The 27,408-nt window shown below is 33.5% G+C and overlaps 2 protein-coding genes across 2 annotated transcripts; both read left to right on the top strand.

The window, feature by feature from the left end:
* The first annotated feature begins 67 nt into the window (after positions 1-67).
* LOC126734212 (dynein regulatory complex protein 1) lies at positions 68-27,400 on the top strand. The gene is given in 13 exon segments (XM_050437750.1): positions 68-312; positions 1,659-1,768; positions 1,819-1,976; positions 10,747-10,950; positions 11,005-11,217; positions 11,272-11,812; positions 18,842-19,014; positions 19,016-19,090; positions 19,157-19,322; positions 19,392-19,596; positions 19,835-20,011; positions 26,956-27,131; positions 27,196-27,400. Coding segments are annotated over 13 exon segments (2,478 nt in total). The 5' UTR covers positions 68-175; the 3' UTR covers positions 27,339-27,400.
* Positions 466-1,602, top strand: LOC126734229 (GRIP and coiled-coil domain-containing protein 2-like). Its single transcript, XM_050437766.1, has one exon. It carries the CDS (start codon positions 609-611, stop codon positions 1,476-1,478), a length of 870 nt encoding a protein of 289 aa, XP_050293723.1. The 5' UTR covers positions 466-608; the 3' UTR covers positions 1,479-1,602.
* Positions 27,401-27,408: the final 8 nt, after the last annotated feature.

Here is a 27,408-nt window from a genome sequence, read left to right as displayed (position 1 = left end):
AAACAAAACTCGCTACCTTATCAGGATGTTGATATTCTATCATGTGGCAACGCCGCTAAAACTCATATTTTTGACGTCTGTCAATGAAAGTTTGATCGAATTTTGAAATTGCGGCTTTTTACAAGCGATTTTTCGACTAATTTTTGGCATTGTTTAAATATTCATAAGTACAAGAATGTCCGTGAAAAGTTTTTTAACCGACCATCTTACCATGGAGGAACTGGAGCCGCAAGTTACCTCTTCCGATCCGAATGAGCGCAAGTTAGCGCGAAGGTTAAGAATCGAAAGGCGATGGGAAGCCCTTAAGAAAAGGTTAGAATATGTTCAGTATAAGAAATCGATTTAATGAAAAGTCAATTTAAGAACAGTCGGTTTAAGAAATCGACTAATTTTTGCAAAAATTATTAAAAAAATATATATTAAGGAATGTGGAGACAAGCGTGTTGCCTATATGACGAAAGACAAACCTACTTGCTTGTGTTAGCCGTCATATAGCTGTCAAACTGAACTAAACAATGGCAGTATCGGCAATTCAAATTTCTTGTTTTGGATAGTAAATTAATAATTACGATTAGTTAAAACAATTTTAAATACAATTAGGCCTAAGTATGTCCGATGCTACAACCTCACGGGCGGAAACCTCCCTGACCGAAAATCCAAAAACGACGGACCAAGCGGCCCTGGAACAAGAAGTTAAAGACTGGACGGAATTTTTAAAAATCGAATATGCCCAGTATCAACAGCATAAAATTCTTATGGATGTGGTGGAGGAATGCGTGGAGGACAGCAATAACTTGGACAGCGAGCTGAGAGAGAAAATTAAGAGTATAATATTAAGCCAACGGGTGGCTCAAATCAGACTTGATAATTCATCTTGTGATGAAACTATTTTGGGAGTCCCACGGAACGTTACTGAGTTAACTTACTCAGAAGGCAATAAGCTACAAAGCTGTCTAAAAACTAAACTCGATAACAGGAGAGATAAGTGCACAAGTGATGTTGTTAAAATTGAGTCCCCATTTGAATTGTCTTCTGAGGATCAACAGTTATTTGACCAGAGAAACCAGCTTATTGCTGAGCACCAGGCGTACACAAAAAACCAAATAGTATTGCTAGAATTGCTGGAGGACTTAAGAAATCTAAAAACCAGTACAGTACCCACAGTAGCGGATGAAAAATACAAGGAATACAGTTGTAAGAGTCACATTAACAATTTAAAATCAGAACTTATGAAAGACAAGTATAGCATAGACATTTTTATGGAGTCTAGCCACTCACTAAAAGCATACAGAGAGGTTATGGAAGATATGAAGAAACAAAAAGTGGAACTTCAAAGGGAAATTGAAAGGTTAAAGGATCTGAAGCAGAAATATGCCCAAGTGTCTTGTAAGGAATATGATGATATTGTAAGATCTTATAGGCAATATAAGGTCTCCTTGGAGAAAAAGAAGCAAATGTTGGAACTGTTTAATAGTTAACAATAAGTCTTAAAGTGTCTTGCTTGTATATATTATATTCCTTTTAAAAAGAAATATTTATCAATAATAATAAGATCTGCTTTTAAAGTTTATTTATTTTAAATACAGTTTTGTATATAAGGACTATTTGGAGCTTTATTTATAAAACCCCATTTTTGATTCTTTCATGTTTTTTTTTAGTAAACAGAATGTTCCAGTTGATAAGTCCACCTTAGAAATAGAGAAGGATGATGAAATTCAAAGCCAAATTAAGAAAAGTGCTGATTTATTGGAGAAATTTTTACTTGAAGGTAATGTTATACATTTAATTTCCAGAAATATAATTAGGAAGAATTTTAAGGTGAGGAATACATATCAAATGTAAGAATAGCCAATGATTCGAGAGAAGTGGACCGAAGAGAGAATGAAGGCATAAATAAAGAAAAAATATTTGAGAAACTGGAAGAAGAGGCTCAATCTGCTGTTGAACTTTTTCAAAGTATTGCAACAAAATGGTCTGTAAGTTGATTAATATACAAAATCTTTATTTTGCATTAGGAATTACATACACATACTTTAGATATTTAAAAGATAAAAATACTTACTTTGCTGACTAGATATCTTTTTGAATGCCTCCTATATACAAAAAGAAAGAAGAAACTCAAACACGTAGAATCAAGTATTGCAATTACATTCTTATAACACAAGACAAGCTGCGAACCTACACATGCCCTTTTTTAGGCTCAAAAACTATGTGCCCACATTCTTTAACAAATACCTGCTCACATAAAAACATTGCCATAAAAACAATATATTTCAACAGTTAAAGGAATGTTAAAGAACATCCCTTCTGCTATAGTTACAAAATTCTGCATGCTAACCTTTAACTAAAAAATCAATTAAAGCTTCATTTGTTGTTTTAAATCTCTAATCTCTTGTCAACATTGTGATTTATTTTAGCATTTTTTTTTTAACTAATTTTAAGCTAGTATGTAATATTTTAATTTTAACATTTACCTTTCTTAATTTTATGCTTGTATGTAGCTCAGTGTTTAAAAAGTACAGTTCTGAATGAAAGTGTCTCTTATAGCAAGAATAGCAAAAATATGGTTGAACAACTATGGGTAAATATAAAATACTTATAAGAAATTTTCTGGTAGGAACATTGTATAAACCCCCACAGGTTAGGTACACTTTTTTGAATAATATATGTCTACTTCATATTTAAGTATTTTAAATTCTTACGACTTGAAAATGCATCTAATTATTATAGGGATCTCTTAAATATGTCATCAAATAGGCAAAGAGAGTGTTGGTCGATTATTAATGATTTTAGACATTGCCATAGAAAAGTATCTGAACTGGAGTTAAGACCTGACATTTTAAACGACTATTATTGTGATATACCTAATATCTTGCTCAAGGGCATTCGTAGTAACATTGATCCCTTACAGTATCTTTAACAAGTGTCGGTTAAACATTCATTTTTTTTTCATCCTGTCGATCTTTCCAAAGTAAAAAATGAAATCAAACGCCTAAAAAACCATAAATCATCTGGAGCTGATAGGATATCTTCGAGGTTGTTACTCTTTTTGCCTGATTCAGCCTTAAATGCTTTAGTTTCTGCCATAAACAATTCTTTACATATTGGGATTATGCCTTCATGTTTAAAAGAGGCAGTGGTTATCCCTCTTTATAAGGGTGGAGATTTGGATCAGCCTTGTAATTTCCGTCCCATTTCTATTTTGTCTACCCTCTCTAAGATAGTTAAAAAACTTGCAAAAAGCAGAATTTTGTCCTTTTTACATCATAATGGCATTTTGTCTGCAAATCAGTTTGGATTTCAAGCCGGTAAAGGGACTCATGATGCTGTTTTTAGCTTTTTGGAGTGCGTCTATGTGTCCTTGAATTCTGGAGAGTCATCGGCGGCAATGTTTTGTGATCTATCCAAAGCATTTGACTGTGTGGATCATGGAATACTGCTATTTAAGCTCGATAAATATGGTTTTAGGGGCGTAGCGTTGCGATGGCTTGAGTCCTACCTATCAAATCGTACTCAGAAGGTTTCAGTGTCTGGACGTTTATCTGCTTCTAGATCCCTAAAATGCGGCGTTCCCCAGGGTTCAGTGTTGGGACCACTGTTATTTTTACTGTATGTGGATGACTTGAGTTCATTGAAACTGCATTCAGTTTGCTGATGATACCACCATACTATGGAGCCTTAAAAATTTTGATTATATTAAGACTTGTATCATTGAAGACCTTCAGATTTTATCAGGGTGGTGTGCTTCGAACAGGCTCGTGTTTAATGTAAGAAAGACGTCTATTATGGAGTTTAAGTGCGATGTTCAGGGTCTGATGTTTGACGAAAATTCCCTCTTGCAGAATAAAGAGTGCTGCAAGTTCCTAGGAATTACCATTGATGGTCGCCTTCGGTTTGAAGATCATATTTTACATTTAGCTGGGAAATTATCTTCTGGATGTTTTGCATTAAGAATGGCAAAACAAGAGCTGGGAGGGGTGGTTGCACGTTCAGTGTATTTTTCACTTATTGAATCTCATATTCGGTATGGCTTGCATTTTTGGGGTTTAACCAATAAGGGGCTACTTAATATTGTCTTTGTTATAAAAAAAAAAGCAGTTAGATACCTGTGTTCTGCTAAGTTAAGAGATTCTTGCAAACCCCTCTTCATTTCTGAAAAAATCCTAACTCTTTTTTCACTCTTTATCTTAGAAACAGCTGGTCTTATTCATAAAATTCCCAAACTACCCTCTGACACTGGCCATTTGACTCGTCGTGTAAATGATGTTCCCCTACCTATTCCTACGTCTTCCCTTACTAAAAACTCATTAATTTACATAAGTAAAAAAATGTACAATCATGTTCCTCTATGTGTTAGACATATATCGGATGTTAAGAAATTTAAAAGAGAATTGAAGACGCTTTTATTGGCTAAGGCATATTATAACCTGGATGAGTTTTTTAATGATAGGTTTTAACCTTGGACATGTTGGAAAGATTTTTTTTTCCTTTTTTCTTCTCTGGTTTGTCAAAAAGTTTATCATTATTTAGTAATTGATTGTTTTATTTAGTTATCTTTAATTCAAGTATGTTCAAAAAGTTTTGTGTTCTTGTGTTTCATTTTGTTCATTGTTTTGTCAATTTTTGAAATTGTATTTTTGTTTTGTTTTTTTAGCTTGTAGGATGCTTGTACACAAGATTATTCTTACCTAATATAGCACATTTTCTTTCTTTCTTTCTTTCTTTCTTTCTTTCTTTCTTTCTTTCTTTCTTTCTTTCTTTTTTTCTTTCTTTCTTTCTTATGACTACATAATCTTAATAGGCAATTTAAATATAATTTTTAATAAGGGTATAAGCTATAGAGATTTAAAAATCTTCAATATGAGGCAGTTTGGGCTAGATGTACAGCATATAGATTATGAATCTATTTTGCAGCAAGCATTTTTAAATGATAAAGTGATTCATTTCAGTAATAATCTTAACGAAATCTTCAATAAGCATGCTCCCCTAAAACATTCAATAATTAAGGAAAAGTACAAGCTTTATATATTGATACAATAAAGCAAATTATTAAATAAGTAAAAAATTTAATAAAATTTAAAAGTATTAATAAGTTTAAAAAACTGGTCAAACTAAACATAAAGACTTCTACCTATATATCAAGGAGTCAAAAGTCAAAATATACTTTATTTGGTAAGTTTACAAACTTGTGCTAAAAGCTTCCTAATCCTAGAATTTAAAAATACTAGTATTCATTTGGTTATACAGGATACAGGACAAAAACAGAATACAGAATCGATTTTGATTGTACATAGAAGCATATTTTATATAATCAAAGAAAAAACCAAAAAAGAAGAAAAGAAAAGGCGAGAACCAACATAAAACAAGAATAATAAAAAAAAATTAAATAAATCTGATCAACAGATATATAATTAATTTTAAATATTAAAATGAGTCATTAAAATACTCTTCAATGCTGTAGTAAGCTTTTGGTAAGATTAATTTCTTTAGTTCTTTTCTAAAATTTTTAAGGTCTGTAACAGTCCTAATCGAAAACGGAACATGATTAAATATTTTACGACCAATAAATATAAGAGAGTTTCTCGTAAGTGAGGAGGTGGGGATTGGAAGAGGTAAGTTGCCCCCTGGACGAGTATATAATACAGTCATAGACTGGTGCAGGATGGTGGACTTACAGACTTATGTATGAGTGTTTTTCCAATGAGTGCAGTTTCCAATATAAAGAGTGAGAAAACTGTTAAATTTCTTTCAGCTACAAAAAGAGGTTTACAAGAGACTCTCAGACCAACACCACACAGATACCTTAATGCTTTTTTCTGAATAGTAAAAATTATGTTAAGGAGTCCCTTGGAGCACAAACCCCAAGATGGCAACCCATAACGGATATGAGAGTCTATTAAGGCGAAATAAACTGACGAGCAAACAACCCCCCCAACTCATGCCTGGCAACCCTGACTGCAAAACAACCAGAAGAAAGTTTAGCAGCAAGGCTCAAAACGTGGTTGTCAAACCTTAAACTCTCATCAATGAAGAGGCCGACAAATCGACAATAATCCCTACCATGTAGTGGGCTCTGCTCATCAAATAAAAAACCCTCTACATTACACTTAAAGCCCAGAACAAAAGTCTTATCAACATTGAATACAAGCTGATTGCAGATGCACCACTCTTTAATTTTGTGAAGGTCCTCTACTATGAGAGATCTGACTACTTTTTGATCTTTGTTATGCCACAGAATTGTAGTATCATCGGCAAACTGAACCACTAGTCCATGCAGTGATAAAGAGCTTAAGTCATTAAAGTATAATAAAAATAAAATAGAACCTAACCCTTGAGGTACACCACATTTAAGATGTGCTATCCCTGACGAAAATCCAGATGCAACCACCCTCTGGGTGCGGCCAGACAGGTATGACTTCAACCACCCCAAAGCCACTCCCCTAAATCCGTATTTTTCTATTCCGTGTTTTGCTATTCGTGAAAAAAAGGCATATATGTCATTTGAACTCCACAAACATAAAAGGGATACAAAAAAAATTGGCATAAGTTAAAAGATTGGAATATAAAGGATAATAAAAACAGTGAAATACCTACTCATCTGAAAGATGTCAATGAAATAAGAGTTGCTTTTGCAGATGTATACCGATTGGCCATACCTATAGATAATTTACTACTGAATTTCTATCGGGATACAAGGCTGGAAAAGCTTAATAATGCCTAACTTGTTTTTAAAGACATCTCAGAATATAATATATACATGTCATTTAAAAGAATAAAATCAAAAAGCATTGGTATTGACCAAATAAGTTATAATCTTGTTCTTTTTAGTATTGAGCTTGTTGCTCCATTTCTCACAAAGGTGTTTCATTTATCTCTAGACAAAGGGGAATTTCCACAAATATGGAAAACTTGTAGTATTATGCCCCTAACAAAGCAAAATAGAATTGAAAATCTTTCAGAGTTAAGACCAATTTCTCTTTTACTCATCTTTGCCAAAATGTTTGAATTAATAGTGTTGGATATGTTGCTTGCATTTGTAAATATGCATAAAATTATACCCTCAGTACAGTCTGGTTTTTGGAAAAATCATGGAACAGCTACAGCCCCGACAAAAGTAGCTTCTGAGATATCAACCAATATGGACTCCTCTTGTGTTTCTTCTCTGGTACTGTTGGATTTCAGTAAGGCCTTTGACCTCATAAATCATGAGATGCTGTTGGCTAAGATGAGCTTCTTCGGTTTTTCAGTAAGTGTTTGCAAATGGTTTCAAAGTTATCTTCAACTGAGGACACAGATTGTAGAGCTGGATGGAGCGAGATATAAACCTGTTGTAACTGGTTATGGAGTGCTCTTGGGCCTTTATTATTTAGCATCTACACTAGCGATCTTCCAGAGCAAATTTGGTTTTCTTCTGTAAATCTTTATGCAGATGACACACAGCTGCTATCCGGATTTTCTCCTGTCTCATGTCAATGTATGCAGCAAATTAATCAGGACTTAAACTCAATATTTAAATGGTCAAGACAGCATGAGATGATTTTGAATGCTAACAAGAACATATAGTTACTCATAGGTTCTAATACATTAAAAAAACAATTTCTTCAATCTAATTTGACTACTTTGCATATAAACAGTGTCCTTCCTTGTTCAGCATCAGCAAAAAATCTGGCTGTAATTTTTGATGAGGTCCTAAACTTTCAGGTACATGTCAATAAAAAATTATAGTGCATGTACGCTTTACTTAAAAGTTTGTATCAATTTAAATATTATTTGCCCAAAATTATCAAATTAATGCTTGTGTAGGCTCTTGTTTGGTCACAGCTAGATTCCTGCAATGTTGTTTTTTACAATTACCTCACTCTTGAAATGAAGAATAAAATTCAGTTAGCTCAAAATGTCTACAAAAATTTGATCACATAACACCAACATATGTTGACAGTAAAATACTAAAATATGAAAGGAGAGCAGCTTTACATTTTGGGTAGTTTGTTTATAGAATTTACGTCGAGGTACCCTAAATATCTTTCAGATTATTTCACAGCAAGACAAGATTTACATAGTCACCGCCTAAGAAACATAACATTTCAAATACCAGTGCATAGAACTGAAGGTTTTTAAAACTCATTTGCCTACCAGGGTGTATTTTTGTGAAACTCTGAAGTATACAACTTAATAAGATCGCTCACTTTTCACTTTCAACAAGAAATACAAGGCTTTTCTATAAAATTCACATATACCTTTATTGTAATGTTAAGTAATTTTAGGAAACGATTGTAGTATAAAGTAGTATTGTATTAAAACTGTCCACTAATACTATATTTTTTAGGTAGCATGGAAGAACATATTATGTGAATGTTACCTTTTATGTAATATTTTGTTGTTGCATAATAAACGTTTATTTATTATTTATTATTATTTATACAGGGTGTTCCGTTGATCATGTTACAAACTTCTAGGGCAGATAGAAAACGTCAAAAGAAAAACAAAAGTTCATATAAACATGGGTCCGGAAAAGCTTCCTTAGGGAGCTAGAGCTCTTTGAAAATAACCTTTAAAAACTAGTTTTTTTTTAATAGCTCCGGAACTACTTTAGCTACCGCAACCAATTTTGGAAGGTAAATTATTGTTAGTACGTTTATTCTTTTGAACCTACTAAATAAAAAAAATATTTACCAGGGGCTTCAGAATCAGGGGGGATTTGGTAAACTTAGGCCCATTTCTTTAAGACTTTAATTTCTGCCCGTTTGGGCATTAGATTATGATGTTCCTATGCTTTTTACATAAAAAAGGTGCTCTTAGTAAAAGTCGGTAAATGGTAAATATCACCGTTTTTATGAAAATTGACGAAAAGCAAGTTATGAGATACAAAAATGAATTACCTATTATTATTAATAAACAATTGAAAAAAAAATCTGGCGTAAATAAAAAATAAATGTTAAAAAAAAGTTAAGGTAGCCACTTTATTAAATTGGTACTCAAATTAATTAACTGTCACTTTAATTACCTTAAGGCATAAAATATTTAAATGATTTTAAGTGTAATAAAAAACCAACAAATTAACAATTTTAGAAAGGTAAACAAATTTTATTAAAGATTGGTATTACAAAAATAAACTTAAAATATTAATTGCTCAAAATGCCGGCCGCCACGATCGATACATTTATTGTATCTACGCACCATATTAAGGTTAACGTGGTTTAAAATATCAGGCGTGGTTTGGATTACTTCAGCAGCTGCGGAAGTTTCATATACGAGACTTTTCATATGCCCCCAAAGAAAAAAATCTAAGGGTGTCAAATCTGGTGAGCGCGCTGGCTAGGTGACAGGGCCTCCGCGGCCAATCCAGCGCCTTCCAAAATTTTCATTTATAAACTCGCGGACAATAAGTGAAAAATGAGCTGGTGCTCCATCGTGTTGTAGCCATAAGTTCGGTCGTATATTTAGGGGCAGATCATCTAATAGTTCTGGCAGTACATTTCTTAAAAAATTTAAATAAATATTTCCCGTTAAACGAGGAGGCAACATAATTGGACCAATTAAGCGTTCTCCAACAATGCCGGCCCACATATTGACCGAAAACGTATGTTGATAGCTCCTAAAATGAATACCATAAGGGTTTTCCTCACTCCACACATGATTATTCTTAGAATTAAAAATGCCTTCTTTTGTAAATAAAGCCTCGTCAGTAAAAAGGACATATTTTGGACATTGAGGTTCTTCTGTACACCGGTCAAGAAACCACTGGCAAAAATTCACGCGGGGCATAAAATCATTGGGTCCTAATGATTGCACCTTTTGCAGGTGGTAGGGCCGAAGAAGCTGTTCATTAACAACGTTCCATACCCTAACATGATTTACATGCATCGCATCAGCTACTGCTCGAGTACTTACTGATGGGTTGTCTTCAAATCGCTGAAGCACTTCTTCCTCAAAATCCGGGATTCGGATGTTCCTTTGCGCGCCATTATCTTGGTGTTTTATTTTAACGGAGCCAGTCTCCCTGAGCCGTTGATTGACCCTTTCAAAAAGTGTGTGAGATGGGATTGGCCTTTCGGGAAACCGCTCTTTATATAGTCGAGAAGCAGCTCTACCATTACATCGAACTTCCCCATAAATTAAAAGCATATCGGCGTATTCAGCAAAAGTATATTCTTCCATTACTTAACCGTAATAAAAAGGGAATTAATATCATGTAAAAAATACTGACAGTGACAAATTTAAAAAATACTGAGAGTGGCAATGAATTAGCATTATTATTATTATTAAAATAATTAATTCAGGTGCTGTATCTTAGTTTGGTTTTAGTCCATTTTCACAAAAACGGTGATATTTACCGACTTATCATAATCTAATGCCCAAACGGGCAGAAATAAAAATCTTAAAGAAATGGGCCTACATTTACCAAATACCCCCCTGATTCTGAAGCCCCTGGTAAATATTTTTTTTATTTAGTAGGTTCAAAAAAATAAACGTACTAACAATAATTTACCTCCCAAAACTGGTTGCGGTAGCTAAAGTAGTTCCGGAGCTATTAAAAAAAAAAACTAGTTTTTAAAGGTTATTTTCAAAGAGCTCTAGCTCCCTGAGGAAGCTTTTCCGGACCCATGTTTATATGAACTTTGTTTTTCTTCTGACGTTTTCTATCTGCCCTAGAAGTTTGTAATATGATCAACGGAACACCCTGTATACATAACTGTTATGACGATTGTAAGATTTTTATAATAGAATAAACTTTACTTTACTTAGAACATTCAAAAGCACAATGATCCTCTTTTAATCAATGAGGCAATCATAGATCAAAAAGAAAAATGTGACATGCTTATTAGTCAGAAAGACGCAATTATTGCCATGCTTAATGATGAACTTAAGGCTGCTGAAAGGCAATTTACTAAGGACCAAAATAAGCAGATTGAAGACATCAATACTTTGTCTGAAAGGATTGAAAAACAGGTTTAGAAATTTCTATTTATTTTGAATTATTAGTTATTGAATGTTTATTCACAGATATCATTCATGAGGAGAGCTTATCGCGATGAACTGGAAATTCTGGAGCATGTAGTTATGCAAGAAAGAAAGAATTTGGTGGATGCCACTGATAAAAAATGGGAAGAATTATTTAGGAAGAGGCAGAACCAGGAAGTGTCCAATATGAATAAGAAATTTGAGCAAGTGGAGGAGTTTAACCAGAAAATGGGGGATTTAAGACTGGATTTTCAGGTTCCTATCATCAGTTTTTAAATATCTCATAAATAATACTAGATTAATTATTAGGAGCACTTCAGAGAGACGAAAATCAAACTAGAAAATGACATAGAGGAGCTGCAAAGGCAACTGGAAGAAATTAGAGCTTTGGCTCTACTAAACAGCGAGAAACTCGACTACAATTATCAAATCCTAAAAAAACGCGAGGACGAAAACATCATAATCAAATCCCAACAAAAACGACGAATGAATAAGCTGCAAGACGTAATCAACGACCTACGCCGTCAAATATCCGAATACGAAACTTCCATGTCGAATAAAATCAAAAAATACTCCGATAACATTCGGAAGCTGCACAAATCGATTTTGGATGTGGAGGCGAAAGCCGACCATTTCGCCCACGTGAACGATGAAAAGTTCCACATGTTATGGGAGATGAACAAGAATCGGGTGCTGGAGGTGTTGGAAAAGATCTTGGATACCGATAAGGTGCTGTACGAACAACAGATGGGGCTGGATTGGGACCCGCCAACCAATAATATAATCGATAAAAAAACCTTGAACAGCTATAAGGTGGCGATTTTGCATGTGGAACCAAAGTTTATTCACGGTATGTTTTTGGGTTATAAAATTCTTGTTCGAATATCAGCATTTGTGTATGAAACGTTTTTCTCTTTGTTTATTGCAATTAAACAAATAATTTTCGAATTAAAAAATAACAAAGCTTTAAGGCGGGATGGAATTTTGTCTAAAATATTTAAACATCTCCCCCATAATGTTCTTAAAGCGCTGATAGAAGCTATAAATATGTCTTTTGCCACGGGTGTTTTTTCCCTTTGTTTGAAGGTTGCTAATGTAATCCCATTGTTCAAGGGTGGGGAAATTCTCGAACTACATACTAGTAGCACTTTTGCCAACTCAATCAAAGATAATAGAGAAGGTAGTTAAGAAACGAATTTTAAATTTCACACTAAAAAAATAATATATTAAGGTCTGCTCAGTTCGAATTTTTAGAAAAAAAATCTACAAGTGACGCAATTTTTAAGTCTGAATAAGTTAATGACTGACCGGTTGCAGCGGCACTGTTCTGTGACTTAACAAAAGCTTGCGATTGTGTTAGTCACAGAATACTGTTGCGTAAGTTAGGATATCTATGGTTTCATGGGTATGGGAGTGGAATGATTCCATTCATATTTGAGCGATAGATTGTCTGTGTGTTTTGATGGTATTTCTTCTACTCAGCAAACATTGAATGATGGTACCTCAGGGCTCGGTTCTTGGCTCAAATTTATTTTTGTTTTATATTAACGATTTTATGAGCCTAAGATTTCGGGGATTTTTACTATTTTGCGAAGTGATATGGATGACCACATCCTGGCGAAACTTGTTAATCATGACCTGCTTCTAGTTAAAACATGGTGCGACTCAAATAAACTTTGTTTTAATGGTCAAAAACTAACATGATCTCATTTAAATGTGACTTGGGACCAGTTTACTCAGAAATCCAATTTTTAAGCACTACAACAGATACCAAATTTTTAGGTATTCAAATAGATAAACTAAAGTTGAACAACTGAGTCAAACAATTGCATCAAACTGCTTTGCAATTAGGATAATCTCCAATGAGTTAGATAAAGATACTACCAAACAGGCATTACTTGAATCCCATTTACGGTATGGCATATGTTTTTGGGCTTCTTATGCATTCAGTATTTTTGTTGCAAAAAAGGACAATTAGGTACATGAATAAAGCCAAAGATACAGATTCATGTAAGACTCTCTTTGTTCCGGACAAAATTTTAACATTTCCCTGCCGCTTTATGCCTGAAAAGGTATCTTTAATACACAAGAAATATGGTGGCAGTTTAAGTCAGGATTGGTCTTTGTACTCAAGGACCAATGCCACAAGGCAGATATATAGGGTGCCATTGTCCATTCCCAGATCTGCCCTGGTCAATGACTCTGTTGCTTATAATAGTCATAAACTTTTTAACATATTTAAAAGGGAGATCAGGAAGTAGCTTGCTGTAGACTCTATTATCATATTGAATAATATTATAATGATTCCTTTTTAATGTATTTAGTTCCTACTGGTATAAGTTTGATTGTGTTTTTTTAGCTTTAGGTTTTATCAACACTTTATTTTTGTGTATATTTCATATATTTTTTGTTGTTTGTTCTCACCTACTTTTTTTGTTTTATACAGCTTCGTTCATAGCCATATAAATGTTTAGAACAATAAATCATATTTTGAATTTGAATATACCAAGGATGTAGGGGAGACCGGGGACAATTGAAACAATTTCCAAATATTTATTTTTTTTATCTTAGAGAAAACCATATTTACAGCTAAAAAATTTTTTACAAGGACATTTATTAATTCCTTATATATTTTAAATCAGGTTATTTTACTTATTATATAATGCCTGTAAGATATTAAAGGAAACATATAGCCTTTTATATTGTTTCAATTGTCCCGGATACGGGGACAGTTTAAACACATACCAGGGACAGTTGAAACACCATTAAGAATAAACAAAATATTTATTTTCGCACTGAAATAATATTCAATTGAGAAATACGAAGAAAAAAACATTGATACATTTAATTTTTACACTTAAATAAAACCAAATTTTTTATTCAAAAGTTAAACAACATAATAATTATCCTAATGCTGAAATAAAGATAAATTAGCAAAGTAGAATATTTATTCTGACATGCAGTTATGACAGATATACAAATCTTCTTGACGAGTGCATTCTACATGTGACCATTGGTGGCAATCAATGCATTGCACCCATTTTTCCCCTGAGCGGCTATTTCTATACGATTCCAAACATACTAGACAAAAACAGTCTTCAATGTCACTGCTGCTATCGTCCTGACTATTCTGTTGACGAGTTTTTTTGGACACTGGTGTTTTTGATGTATTTTTTGGATCACCAATTTTTTTTTCACTTTTTTCTTTTTTTTTGCTTCATATTCTTGTTGAATAGCATCTTTTTCTGGTGTGTCCGTATGAATGGTGGACTTTCTACTTTTGCTTTCTCTGTAGTTTTCCGAGGAAGAGCTTTTGCTAACGGCCTTAATAGCTCAGGTGAAAACACATCCAAAGAGAGGTTAGAGGCTGACTGGACACTTGTAGATGCAACTGGAGGCGGGGTGCTTGGTGGCTCTAACGAAACAGTTCCGCTCGTTGACGCTCTTGGAGAGTTAGAATTTACTAATTTTGGAAAAGAATCAGTGCTGCTTAAATCTTTATTCTCTCTTGAACCTACTGCCTGGACTTCTTGGGGGATATTTAACTGCATTTTCGGGAGCAGGTCTGTCAGTTACATATGATGGAGCAAAATCTAAAGCCGTAAAAATATCTCGATTAAACGACCATATACCAGTGCACTGGAATCCAGCAACAATATTAGATTGTGTTAAAACCATAGAGAGACTCTGTTTAACGATGCTGGGGATGTCATAAATTGTCATCGTTTTGCCTGGGTTGTTTCTCATCCAAGAATCGCAAGTTGAATTTACAGCTTTTTTAAATGGACCATAAATCGATCGATCCAAAGGTTGTAGGTTATGTGAACAGTGTGGGGGAAATGAGAGGACAACAATGCCGTTTTCTTTGCAAAAGTCCAAGCATGGTATGCTTACGTAAGATTGATGGTTATCAATCTCATGCAGGCAAAAATTACAAAAAGGTGTGGAAAATTATTAGCGAAACAACAAAAATAATGGAAAAGGGATGATAACAATTAAAGATGAAACCGGCAATATTGTAAAAAATAAAGAACAAACCTCTAATCTTTTTAATAATTTCTTTTCAAAAATTGGAGAAACAATAGCAAATAACATTATTTCAAAAAATCAACGCAATAACGACAATAAAAATATTATAGATAAAACTCTCTTTTCAGGACCAGTAAATAAAAAAGAACTTATAATGCACATTAACTCCTTAAAATCAGATTCATCTCCTGGCGAGGATGGTATAACTGTTAGATTAATTAAAACAATTCATGTATATATTTTAGATCCTTTAGCACATATAATTAACTTAACCTTTAAGTAATTCCAATTTTTAAAAACGGCGATCCATATCAAATGACAAACTACAGGCACATATCTCTACTAAGTAACTTTTCAAAAATGTGGGAAAAATGTGTCAAGACTCGCCTAATTTCATTTTTTGAATCACAAAATATAATTTTTAATGCACAATTTGGTTTTAGATCTAATAAAAGCACCGCTGATGCAATATTTTTTTGGTTTAAAAAAATTATGTCAGATATGCAAGAAAATAAGAAATGTCTTACAGTATATATGGACTTTGCAAAGGCATTCGATACAGTCTCCCACACCTTGCTGTTAAATAACTTAAAAAATGTTGGAGTAAGGGGTCAAGCTCTGGAGCTTTTTAGATTTTACTTGGAAAATCGAGTGCAAAGAGTGCGATGTAATGATATCCTAAGTAGTGATATGGTTGTAAATACTGGAGTTCCTCAAGGGACAGTCCTGGGTCCAATTTTATTCTTGATCTATATTAATGATTTGGGAAAATTACTACAAGATAGTTCGGGTATTTGTTACGCCGGTGATACTGCAGTTACATTCACAGACAACAGCTGGGATGGTGTATACTCGAAAGCAGAGCAAGGCCTTTATGTAATTCAAAACTGGATAAATGAAAACAAAATCACCCTAAATATAACAAAGACCAAATTTATAGCTTTCTCTTTGACAACTAGTGATCAACCTAAAAAAGTAATATTAAAATTCACAACCCAACTTGTAATTTATTAAATAACAACTGTCCTTGTCCTTGCATACAAAAAATTAATAAAATTAAATACCTAGGTTTATACATTGACCAGTATCTACGCTGGAATGAGCATGCTTTTGAAACGTCCAAAAAACGTAGAAAACTTTATTATAAATTTTATCAGCTTCGTAATATTTCAGATAAGAAAACACTAAAAATAGTATATACTTCACTAGTAGAATCAATTTTAAGATATTGCTTAGTAATTTGGGGTGGTCTGAATGATAATGCCATGCAAATGTTAAAAGTATGCCAAAATAAAATACTTAAGGTTATCCTAAGCAAAAGCAATCAATATCCTACAATCAACCTTTATTCGGAACTAAATGTACTAAATTTAAGAGGATTGTTTGTGAGTGCATGTCTTTGTTACTACAGAAAGGTTAAAGATATTTTTAGGGAACTAGACCATCAGTATTATACTCGTTCTAAAACAAACAAGAATTTGCAATCGCACTTTTTCAGCAAATCACACTTGCAAAGAAATATGCTGTTTCTACTTCCCAAATTTCTTAAGCTTCTGCCCACAGGTCTAAAGTCGAAGTAAATAAGCATAGAAAAGGTTTAAATTTTGAGATAAAAAAACTTCGTCATTTACCATTACGAACACTTTAAAAGATTAATGTAAAAAAAAGAACGAAACGTAGCAGATAAATGTGTATTACACTATAAAAATAAAATTAGAAGAACAGAAAGACTCTTCTTCCAATGCTTCTCTTGTTTCTGCTGCTTCATTCCGGGTTGTTTTGTCTCCTTGTCTCCTCTCTTGCGCTTCTCTTTATAGGAATTATTTCTTTTGTATATAGATGGAATTAACTATTTAGGGCATATTAGCATGTATTATATAGATTATTTTAATGTTATGATATGGTTTCATTTTAATTATTTATACTTAATAGCAGAAAATTGCCACACAGGTCGAGGGATGGGAAATTTCGATACAGGCCAAGCTAACGGTCTAGTGAAATGTTCCATTCCGTGATAGACGCTACAATAATATTAAGGTAATTTTGTTAATGGGATATTGTACCAATATAGACTATTGTATTGCTGTCTATTAGCTATTGAATGATTTATATTTTGTAAAATTGAATTAATATATTGTATTGTATATTGTATTGTATTGTATTGTATCTATTAAAAGCAAAACTTTATTTTTAATTGAACTGTTGGTATGTTTTTGAAAGTGTCTTAAGTATAGCAAGAATTTATCTTCTTGCATCCATCCACTAGCATTTCCTGCTCCAATGCATCCAGGTGGACCGTCACGAACGAAATGATCCTGATATCTTAATCTTGAAAAGATAAAGATTGGTGGAATGCTTTTTCCAATTGCATTTACCGCTATTGCCACGTTCTTCTGATGTAAGTGCCCTACCTGTTTGCGTCCCTTTTCTGCTACGATTTTAGGTTTTTGTATCGTCGTAACACCGGTTTCGTCTATATTATAAATGTCCTTCGCTTGGAAATTATATCTGTCTATTACCGTGGCAAGATTGTCAAAGAAAAGTTGTACATTTGTTGGGTTAAAACTGGTCGCTCTTGAAAGGCTTGTAGCCTAGGAACAACGGATTGATAGTTCAGGATTACGTTTTATAATCCCGGAAAACCAATCTTCTCCTGCCAATGAGTTTTTAGTCAATATATTCGGCATATTCAATGAATATTTTACGGCTATTTGGTAGGCAGCTTACGTATTTCTTTTGGCGATAGACCGTAAAATATTTGAGATGCCTTTATTATGTATTTAACAATAAATTTTTCCTGCTCAACGTTAAATACTTGTCGTACGCACCTATATCCCATTGTTATAGTTTCAGTGGACCCTTGTTCAATAGATTCTTTCTTTTGCTTAATAAATATACCTAATGTAACATGATTCAGTTCAAACAAATCTGCCGCAGATTTACGGATGCTCCATTTTCAATAATCTCCCTATACGCATTTTCGTAAACCAAGTTGGATTTGGTACCTCTATTTGTGTTCCTGACCCTTTCACGTGGCATTCTATAACAAAATAATAGCCCTCAGAGAGTTTGTTACAATCAGTTAATCAGTTTAGGCAAGAATAATACCAAAAGCCTTCTATAAATTATGTTTCAACCGTCCCCGTAAAATTATTTACATCTTGTTTCAATTGTCCCCTTCAGGTTTTTTTTGGCAAAATATTATTTTTTTTTAAACTATTTAATTAAAACTAACAAGTTTAGGCTGCTAAACCTAAGCAAAAACATAAAAAAATTGATTAAAAACAAAAAAGTGGTTACACTAACTTGTTTTAACACTTTTTAGATGAAACGTAAAAATTACTTTGTTGACATAAAATAAGAGAGCCGAGCGCAAACACACCCCCTTTGCTCAACTGCTAGTTTCACACTGTCGAGCAGAAATGTGGATTAGTCAAACGTTGTGAGGCTGCGTACACGAGTTTTTACCTTCGCGTCTAAAAAAAATGGCGACTGTTTCAACCGTCCCCTGTTTCAATTGTCCCCGGTCTCCCCTACCATTAAGTGCAGTACCTATTGTTGAGAATTTTACAGTTTTATTCAGATGGTTTACCGAAAAACTTTGAATAGGATTGATAACATGGCATACATTTTATGTATTAGTTAGGGCGGCAGGTCTGAAATGCCAAAACTATGAGAATATTTTAGTTGCATATCAACTAATGACTCTCTCACATTGCTAAATTTTTCTCTTGAAAGTTTTCCTATAATCTATATCAGTACATGTTTTGGAGAACCATCCTCGTACATCCTGGAATATTCTTTTATTCCTTGCAGCACATTAATGATTATTTTATTTTGATTATTGCAGATATTGTAACAAGTACAGAAAACAAATTAATAAAAGTAAAAAGACTGTCAGCGGTAAGCCAACCAGGGGATGAGGAAGAATTGTTTCTGGACGAACCTGCAGGACTGAATTATAAAAAGGTCCTGAAACACATTTTAACCAGAATCTCCGACAAATCTGGATTTTTGGCGGAAAAAACGACTTAAAGAGCTCTTAAAAGGTTACATGGATGACCAGAAGCATCTCGTACGTTTGGACAACGTTTTTACCGTAAGCAATCTTCAATTAAATATTAAATTCCGCCCTTCCTGCCAAAAAGAAAACATAAATTTCCAGGCTCTAGGCATCCAAGGCACCACCTACATAGACATCTTATTCAAACACTTCCAGCCATATTCCTACTGCCCAGTATGTCAAGGATCTGTTTTATTGCAATCTTATAATAACATGAGCAAAATCGAATCCGGCGGGGGAGGCTCACAAATCTCCTCAATGTTCTCACGTGAGTACCATGATTTAGTAAGAATCGTAAACTTTCTTGGAATGTTCCAAGAATATTCTTAACCCATAGGGATGGGAGACACCGAAAATTTTATGATTCCCGAACTGGACGAAGTAATGGAAGCCATACGTCAACCGGACGCCGTAGTCCGGGAAATTATCGGCGAATTGGTACGAGTGGACGATTTGAGGGAGGATCCGGAAAGTTTGTCTGTGCTCTCGTCTGAGTCCGAAATGCTCGAAGATATTTGTGCTATTTCTAGGCCTGAGATTAGGTAATTGTTATTCTTTCTAATATATAAAAATTTTATCAGAATATACAAGCTTTACTTTTGAGATATTATAATCCCTTTGATTATGATAATTATGCAGTTTCCGCGGATTTTTAGACACTATAGAGGTTATTTGGGGAGTATTTTCATATGATGCAGGTTTCTTCTTAAAATATACCTAAAATCCATACCGTTTAAATAGTGGCATTTAATTAGAAAACGCCTTATTTTTTTAATTTAGTTCTCAAGATAAATCCCGAGACAAAGTCAAAAGTGTATCATCAAAACGCCGAGTATCTGGATCGAGAATTTTGGACCTTTACTCTTGCCATTATCGCCACCCTTTGGTCATTAGTCCGGTTTACGTTTTAAAAGCCTTAAGGGAATTCGTTACAGCTTATTACGTGAAAAAAGTGGGGTAAGTTGGACGTTATATCTTACATCAGCTTAAATAAAATCAAAATCATAAAAGTTTATTTGTTTTATGTTATTATTAAATTTAATGGGAAAAGCAAATGTAACAAAGCAAACACATTATAAAATAGAGAACAATCAGAATAGGACTAAGGAGTTAAAATCTTAAAATACACATATCCTGGCATATGTTCCTAAAATTTCCTATCAACCATAAATCAATTCTTAAATTTAATAGACTGGCCTCTTTAAATAAAAAATCGCTTAGCTACATTCTATTCTTGAACAAAATAATTTTGACAGCGTATTTTTGTGTAACTAATAGAGGAGATTTTTTAGGAGGTAGAAGCTTTTTTATATACAGTACCCCAAGCCACAGTTCTGTAAGTCAATAATGATACTACAAGACATGCTACTCATATACTTATCTGATGTCATGATGTAATGAGTGTTACAAGAAATATCAAGTGCAATAAATTTATTTTTTTTAGTGTTAAGATTTAAAGAATTTGAATCAAGTAAGTGTTTATAACTCTTGCCATCACCTTTTCATTCCTGCGTCAAATGGCACCAGCCCATATCTAGTCTTGAACTGAAATAGCAGTTTCATCTTTTCAGAAAAAACGCCGTTAGCTTGTATCTTTCATCAAATTTTTAACAATACTAAGCTTTTCTTTAAACCCAAATTGATATACATATTTTGAAAAATGTAAATTATAGATTTTATGTGTTTGTTAGTTGGGTAATGATTGATAATCTCATTCACAGTGTGCCAAGTCCTTCTTGGACTTGTTATAGCCCGAAAAGACCTTGTATAGAAATCAATTTTAGCATTTTTTATTCGACTTGATAATATACCGGGTGGTCGTCCGGGTGGTCGCCGAGCGGAACATAGGAAATCCCATGTAAATTTTAAGGGGGTCAATTATTGGCTTCCCTGTACATTTTACAGAAAAAATGTAAGATAACTTTTTGAAGAGACCAATCTGGCAAACCCTCGTGCAAAGTTTCAAAAAATTTTTATAAGCGAATCTTGAATTATTCAATTAAATGTAATTGCAAAATTATCAAATTTTCGGTTCAGGTAAAACCAGACACCAGCCACCAGCAAACAATTTGTTATAAGGCTTTGTCAAATTTGACGTACAGCCGAATACAAGAAATGTTTTTTTTTTTCGTTTTATCAATCTCACAACGATACATTCAAAGTAAGACACGTTAACATTACTTTTTTATCTAAACTTTTATTTAGTATAACGATGAAGTTAAACCAATAACAATTATTATTATCGATTATTAAAAAAATAATTTTATCATACTTAGAATTTAATTAAACCAATAGCAGTATCTGAAATATTTTCCCATCAAGCCTATCTGGTCCATTTCAACCATTAAACATATTGTTAGTAAATTCGAGTCCAAAGACATTGCAATAAATAATTATAAATGTTTAACTCAGAAGATCGAAAATAGATCCGAAAAAAGAGAGAACAGAACTCTTAATATTTTACTAAGTGTGGAAAAATAAAATAAAATACAATAACTTTTTTAAAAATAATAGAAAATTACATCAATTAATCAAATGTTCAAACAACCCCCCATTAACAGCTAAACAATATTCTAACCGATCATAAAATGAATTTCTAACGTTACTGATATTGGGAAATTTTATTACATTCTAACGAAATAGCGTTTTGTAACTGGTTTGGATTCTCAAATTTTACACTTTTATAAATGATACTTTTTAGATGACCCCACAAAAAGAAGTCATTCGGTGAAAGATCAGGTGACCTGGCTGGCCAAAGTATCCGGTACCGTGGACCAATTATATTGCCGTTAAAAGCATTTTCCAAGCGCTCTCTAGCCATACGGGCATTATGGGCCGGGCAACCATTCATTTGGTTCCAGATCATTTGATCTTCCTGAACAACTTCTTCCAAGGCGGGTCCAATTTGATTTTGAAATAAGTCCAGATAGGTTTCAGCTGTTTGGTTATATTCCATAAAAAAAGGGATGACGTATAAAGGGCTAATTGGTGACGTATCTCAAGCGGTTATAACTATAACCGCTTGAGATACGAATTTTATAACTATAACCGCTTGGACGTGTTTGGTTCATACCATCTAGGAACGGTAATTACCGATAGACCGCTTGGAATCGGTTATAATAATATATTTAGATGAAACGTGGTTTTACGCATGACGTAATCTCGTAATCAAATACCATTGGCTTGGGTTGGATTATTATGATGATTAGGTATTATGAATTATATATTGGGACGTATTCACAAAACGACGTATTGTGTTTTAAATACTCTATGCTCAAGAGACAAACGAATCATTATACTTTATGCTGGCAGTACAGAAGGATTTCTTAAAAATGCGATACTTTTGTCTGCTAAAGATATTTCTCAGTCTTCTGAAAAGAGTCTTTTAGAATATGAAATATTGGTAAGTATATTATGTAAGTGTTTTATATTAATACAAGGTGTCTCCGAGAGTTTTACATGGGGTACAAAGCAGGTCATCTCGTGAAAGATACTACTAGTTAATAAGGTCTGATGATGCTTTATTTTAAGCGAAACATGTAACCTTCGGGACATACAAAAAATATTTTAAGACCGAGACTTAGTATTTTATTTTGTCTCGACTTACGTAGGTCTCTTTGAGATAATGGACGAGTTCTTTTAAAAACTATGGACGCAAATCGCACATTATTGTGCATCAAACCGATTCATTATTGCATCTGTCAATTCCGGCAATAAATTTCCAAGGATTGCTTGATCCATTGCGAAAAAGTAGGCAATTTAATATGAACAGCCTTATAAGTTATAAATAAAATAAAAGTGCAAAACTCTGAGACATCTTGTATATTATGTGAATTTTTAAACCACATTGTATATTAAATTAAACTTTATGTCCGGAGAAAGATCTCTATCTTAAAACTAGCTGATTTTTGGTCTCCTAACTTAAAACATTGTATAACGTCAAAACCATAACCCATGTAAGCTTTACAATAATAAACATTTTGGTAGTATTGATTATTCTTACCACCACATAAAATTTAGATATACCATCTGAAAGAGAAATAAATTTGCCATAAGATGGGTATATTTAAGTTTTTGAGTAATTTTTTATACCGGGTGTTATCAGAAGTTAAATGTAACATTTGGGAAAGGTTAAGTTAATGTGCAAGATTAGTAGTATCTTCTTCGTTGTCGTTTTTCTAAAATTTGGAAAATACGGACATGTTTTTCTTGTCAGCAAAAACTACTGCATTTAATATGCTTTCCAATGATATACTTACTTTTGTGATAGCTATTTGTTTTACAGCAATATCATCGGCAAAATAAAAGAAAACCACAAAAATTGAAAATTTTATATTTCATTAAGCTTTCACTTCGGCTTAAAGTAGTTAAATAAGTAATTTGATTTAAACGTGCTTAAAAAAATAATGCCTAGTTTCACAAACATTGAATATCGGGACATATTATTTATTTACGGTGTCGAAAATGGAAACTCGCGGGAGGCAGCAAAGGAGTATGCGCTTCGTTTTCCTAATAGACGGCAACCCCATAGAAGTACATTTGCAGAAGTGTTCAGACGCTGTGGGGAAACTGGTTCCTTTCGAGGTTTGCGGATTAGAGAAGGTGGTCAAAATGGTCAACGCTGGAGACAGGAACCTGTGATTATGAGAGCTGTTACAAAAGATAGATAGAAGTACTCGCCGCATTGGTGCTGCATTAAGGATTCACCATTCCACTGTACATAGAGTTCTCAAAAAAAATAATTTGCATCCGTTTCATTTGAAAAAAGTCCAGGATTTATTGCCGGTGGATGGTGAGGTGAGGCTTCAATTCTGTAGGTGGTACTTAAATAAGTTGCAAGAGTGGGGAACAGATCAAATATTTTGGACAGATAAAGCAACATTTACAAGAGCCGGAATAATGAAGAAAAAAATAAGAAATATATATATTTCTTGTCATATATGCCATATATGGCATACAGAAAACCCTCATGCGACTGTTGTTTCACATTTCCAGCATGAGATAAGCGTCAACGTATGGATAGGATTAATGAGAGGTCGCCTTTTCGGGCCTGTAATACTTCCTGATCGGCTCAATTCCAATGAGTTTTCAAATTTATTAAATAATGACCTTGTTGACTTTCTGGAAGAAATCCCCTTAGCCGTTAGACAGGATCTTTGGTTTCAAATGGACGGATGCCCACCCCATAATGGCAGAATTGTGCAAAATTCCTTGAATCAATGCTTTGGGGAGAAATGGATCGGAAGATACGGTCCGGTAAGATGGCCGCCCAGAAGCCCTGACCTTACGTCCCTTGACTTTTATGTCTGCGGCACATTAAAATCTAATGTTTATAGTATTAACATTAATACTCGAGACCAACTAATTAATCGAATTAGTGTGTGTTGCAATGAAATGTGACAAAAACACGTTGAACTTGAACGGTTGTTGATAGTGTCAGAAGAAGATGCATCAAATGTATTGAACTAGAGGGAAAACATTTTGAACAGTTGTTAGAATTTTAGGTTTGTTTAATGAAATTTTGATTTTTTAAATTTTGGTCAATCAAGAAATATATAATTTGAAAATTTTCAATTTTTGTGGTTTTCTTTCTTATGCCCATGATATTGCTGTGAAAACAAATAGCTATCACAAAAGTAAGTATATCATTGGAAAGCATATTCAATGCAGTAGTTTTTGCTGAAAACAAAAACATGTCCCTATTTTCCAAATTTTAGAAAAACGACAAGATACCACTAACCTTGCACATTTCCGAAATGTTACATTTAACTTCTGATAACACCCGGTATAAAAAATTACTCAAAAACTTAAATATACCCATCTTATAGCAAATTTAATTCTCTTTCAGATGGTATATCTAAATTTTATATGGTGGTAAGAATAACGGAGATTCTTGTTTATATGAAAAAAAAACAAAGAAATTTGACAAAATCAAAAAATGTTAAATACCAGAAGAACTAACAACTTTTCGAAAAAATGTTATACCACTGTTTTGTTGCAAATTACTTTTTTAATCACCTCTTAAAGTTTGGCGGTTTTTATAATAGACACCTAGTGAGGCCGTTCAGCACTCCGTGCCCTTCTACATGTCGCAAAAAGACTCTATCTTTAGTTATACCTTTATTCTATGTTACGTGAAAAGTTATATCAGATAAGTTAAAATTATATCTTGTCGCCCTTGCAAAAGATAAAATACTCTGGGTATTAAGTTGTCTCAAGTTCTCTGGTTCAATAAACACATTTTCAAAGTGTTTCAATCTCTGGCGAGTCAGGGATTGACACTCGCATAGTAGATGCTCTTCTTTCTGCTTTATTTTTACAGAATCTGAAAAAGACAGAAATTTTCTTGACGTGGTACATCCAAGCTTCATGGAGAAAAGTTAACGACCATCTTAACCTCGTTTTTCTGCAAATTTCTACAAAAGCTCTGTTTGTGTAAAGGCCTTTGTGTATTTTTGCCTGTAATACAACTTTTTGGTCCCTGGCTCATTTTGCAAAACTTTAAAATGGCGTCCCGCTGCCATATTAAAGTTTTAACAAAAATAAAATTAAATAGAAAGGGGAGTCATGAGACATCGTTTGCTCCCACTGCTTTATGGTCCTAGAATATTAAGTAATTACTTCTACCCAAAGCAAAACGGCAGCCAATCAAAATTTTATTTTTCGCATTTTTATTTTCTTTACTACACCTCTTCAGGTGTAATTTGTTTGTAGGTGTGTTGTTTGTAGAAAAAATTAATGTGTGGGCTGGCATATTAGGGAATCACATTGTTGGACCTCTTTTTTTAGACTAAAATTGACAAAAATTGGAAAATGCGGTAGAACCACTGATCCTTGATATTGTTGAAGACAATCCTCATGAATTTGAGTTGGAAACAGTTTTTTAACAAGATGGGGCATTGCCTCAGTTTAGCAGAAATATTTGACTAATACTTACTCTAATTGGTGAATTGGTCGTAGAGGGCCTACGGAGTGGCCAGCCAGGTCGCCCGATCTAACACCTCTGGACTTTTTTATGGAGCTACTTGATACAAAAAGTCTACGTCACCCAGCCAGAATCTAGCTTTGATCTACGTCAAAGAATAATTGATGCATGTCGCAATATTAATGTTGCCACTTTCCAAATGTTCGTGAAGAGTTCTCTAATAGATTATTTTACTGTCTGGAAGTTAATGGTGCACATTTTCAACTTTTGTAGTGAAATAGTTATATTTCTGTGTTAAAAATGTTCACCTAAAGTTTAATTATTTTAAATGGAAATAAAAATGTGAAAAAAAAAGGATTTTGAAATGGGTGGAGGTAATGACTTAATATTCTAGGACCATAAAGTATTTAGTGGGATTCAAAATGGCGTCCCGCTGCCATTTTGAATCATGATTCATGAATCGAGAATCTCCATCATAAACTGGGTGTTTTTTTAAATATTTGGCTACCGTACTATCTGTTTTGTTTCACACAAAAAATATGCAATATAAAAGTTGTAGGTGATGCTATGTGGTTTTTATTTACGTAAAAATGTTATATACAGGGTTATACAAAAAAGTGCTACAAACAAAACTTTTATTTATGGAACATCTGGGTATATTATACAATTTTTAGACTACGTATAATGACAAAAATTTGATATATCGCAATATGTCCCAATTGGTTTAATGGTTTTTAGATGATAGGCAGTAGAAAATCTTATTTTTCATGTTTTTTAAGGGTCATAGAGTTATAGGCAGAGAAAAACTGTTCTTTACATTTTTATAATACCATTTAAAGGGTTATTTTTAGTCCATACATCTTAAATGTCAATTGTCAAAAATTTCACATCTCAAAATATCAATATTCTGGTTTTCAACACCGCTTGAACATTACCACATAAAAATTTAGTAGGCATGAATGTGCAAATTTTTTAGGGTTCCTACTACTGGAGCCAGGTTGGAAAAGAAACGAATGACAATCTCAAGATACCTTACCGAAGCCGACATAAAATATTACTGGGATAAGTTCAAATTGAATTTTGGGGAGGACAGGGTGCAGTTGTGGGACGCCTTACTGGAAGGGTTGAAGAAGTATCATGAGATCTTAAAGGGTAAGTAATACAAGATCGCTTACTTTTACAGAAAACACATATCAGTATATTACTCCATTGTTAGACCGTAGAACGATCTGTGACGAAGTGCTAAAGTTGCGCAAAGAAAACGCTGAATTAAAAAGACTTTTGGGCAACTACATCGACCATCACTCTCTCATGAACCCCATTTGCGCCAAAGACAGAAACGAGTCGACCAACAAGTAACTTTCGAACACTTTATTTATTTTCTACAAATGTTTAATCATATAAAATATTTATTTAAAATATTTTCGTG

This window comes from Anthonomus grandis, chromosome 1 (assembly GCF_022605725.1).
Source record: "Anthonomus grandis grandis chromosome 1, icAntGran1.3, whole genome shotgun sequence".
Taxonomy (NCBI): domain Eukaryota; kingdom Metazoa; phylum Arthropoda; class Insecta; order Coleoptera; family Curculionidae; genus Anthonomus; species Anthonomus grandis.
The sequence above is the reverse complement of the archived record's forward strand: the minus strand, read 5'-3'. Positions and strand labels throughout refer to the sequence as shown.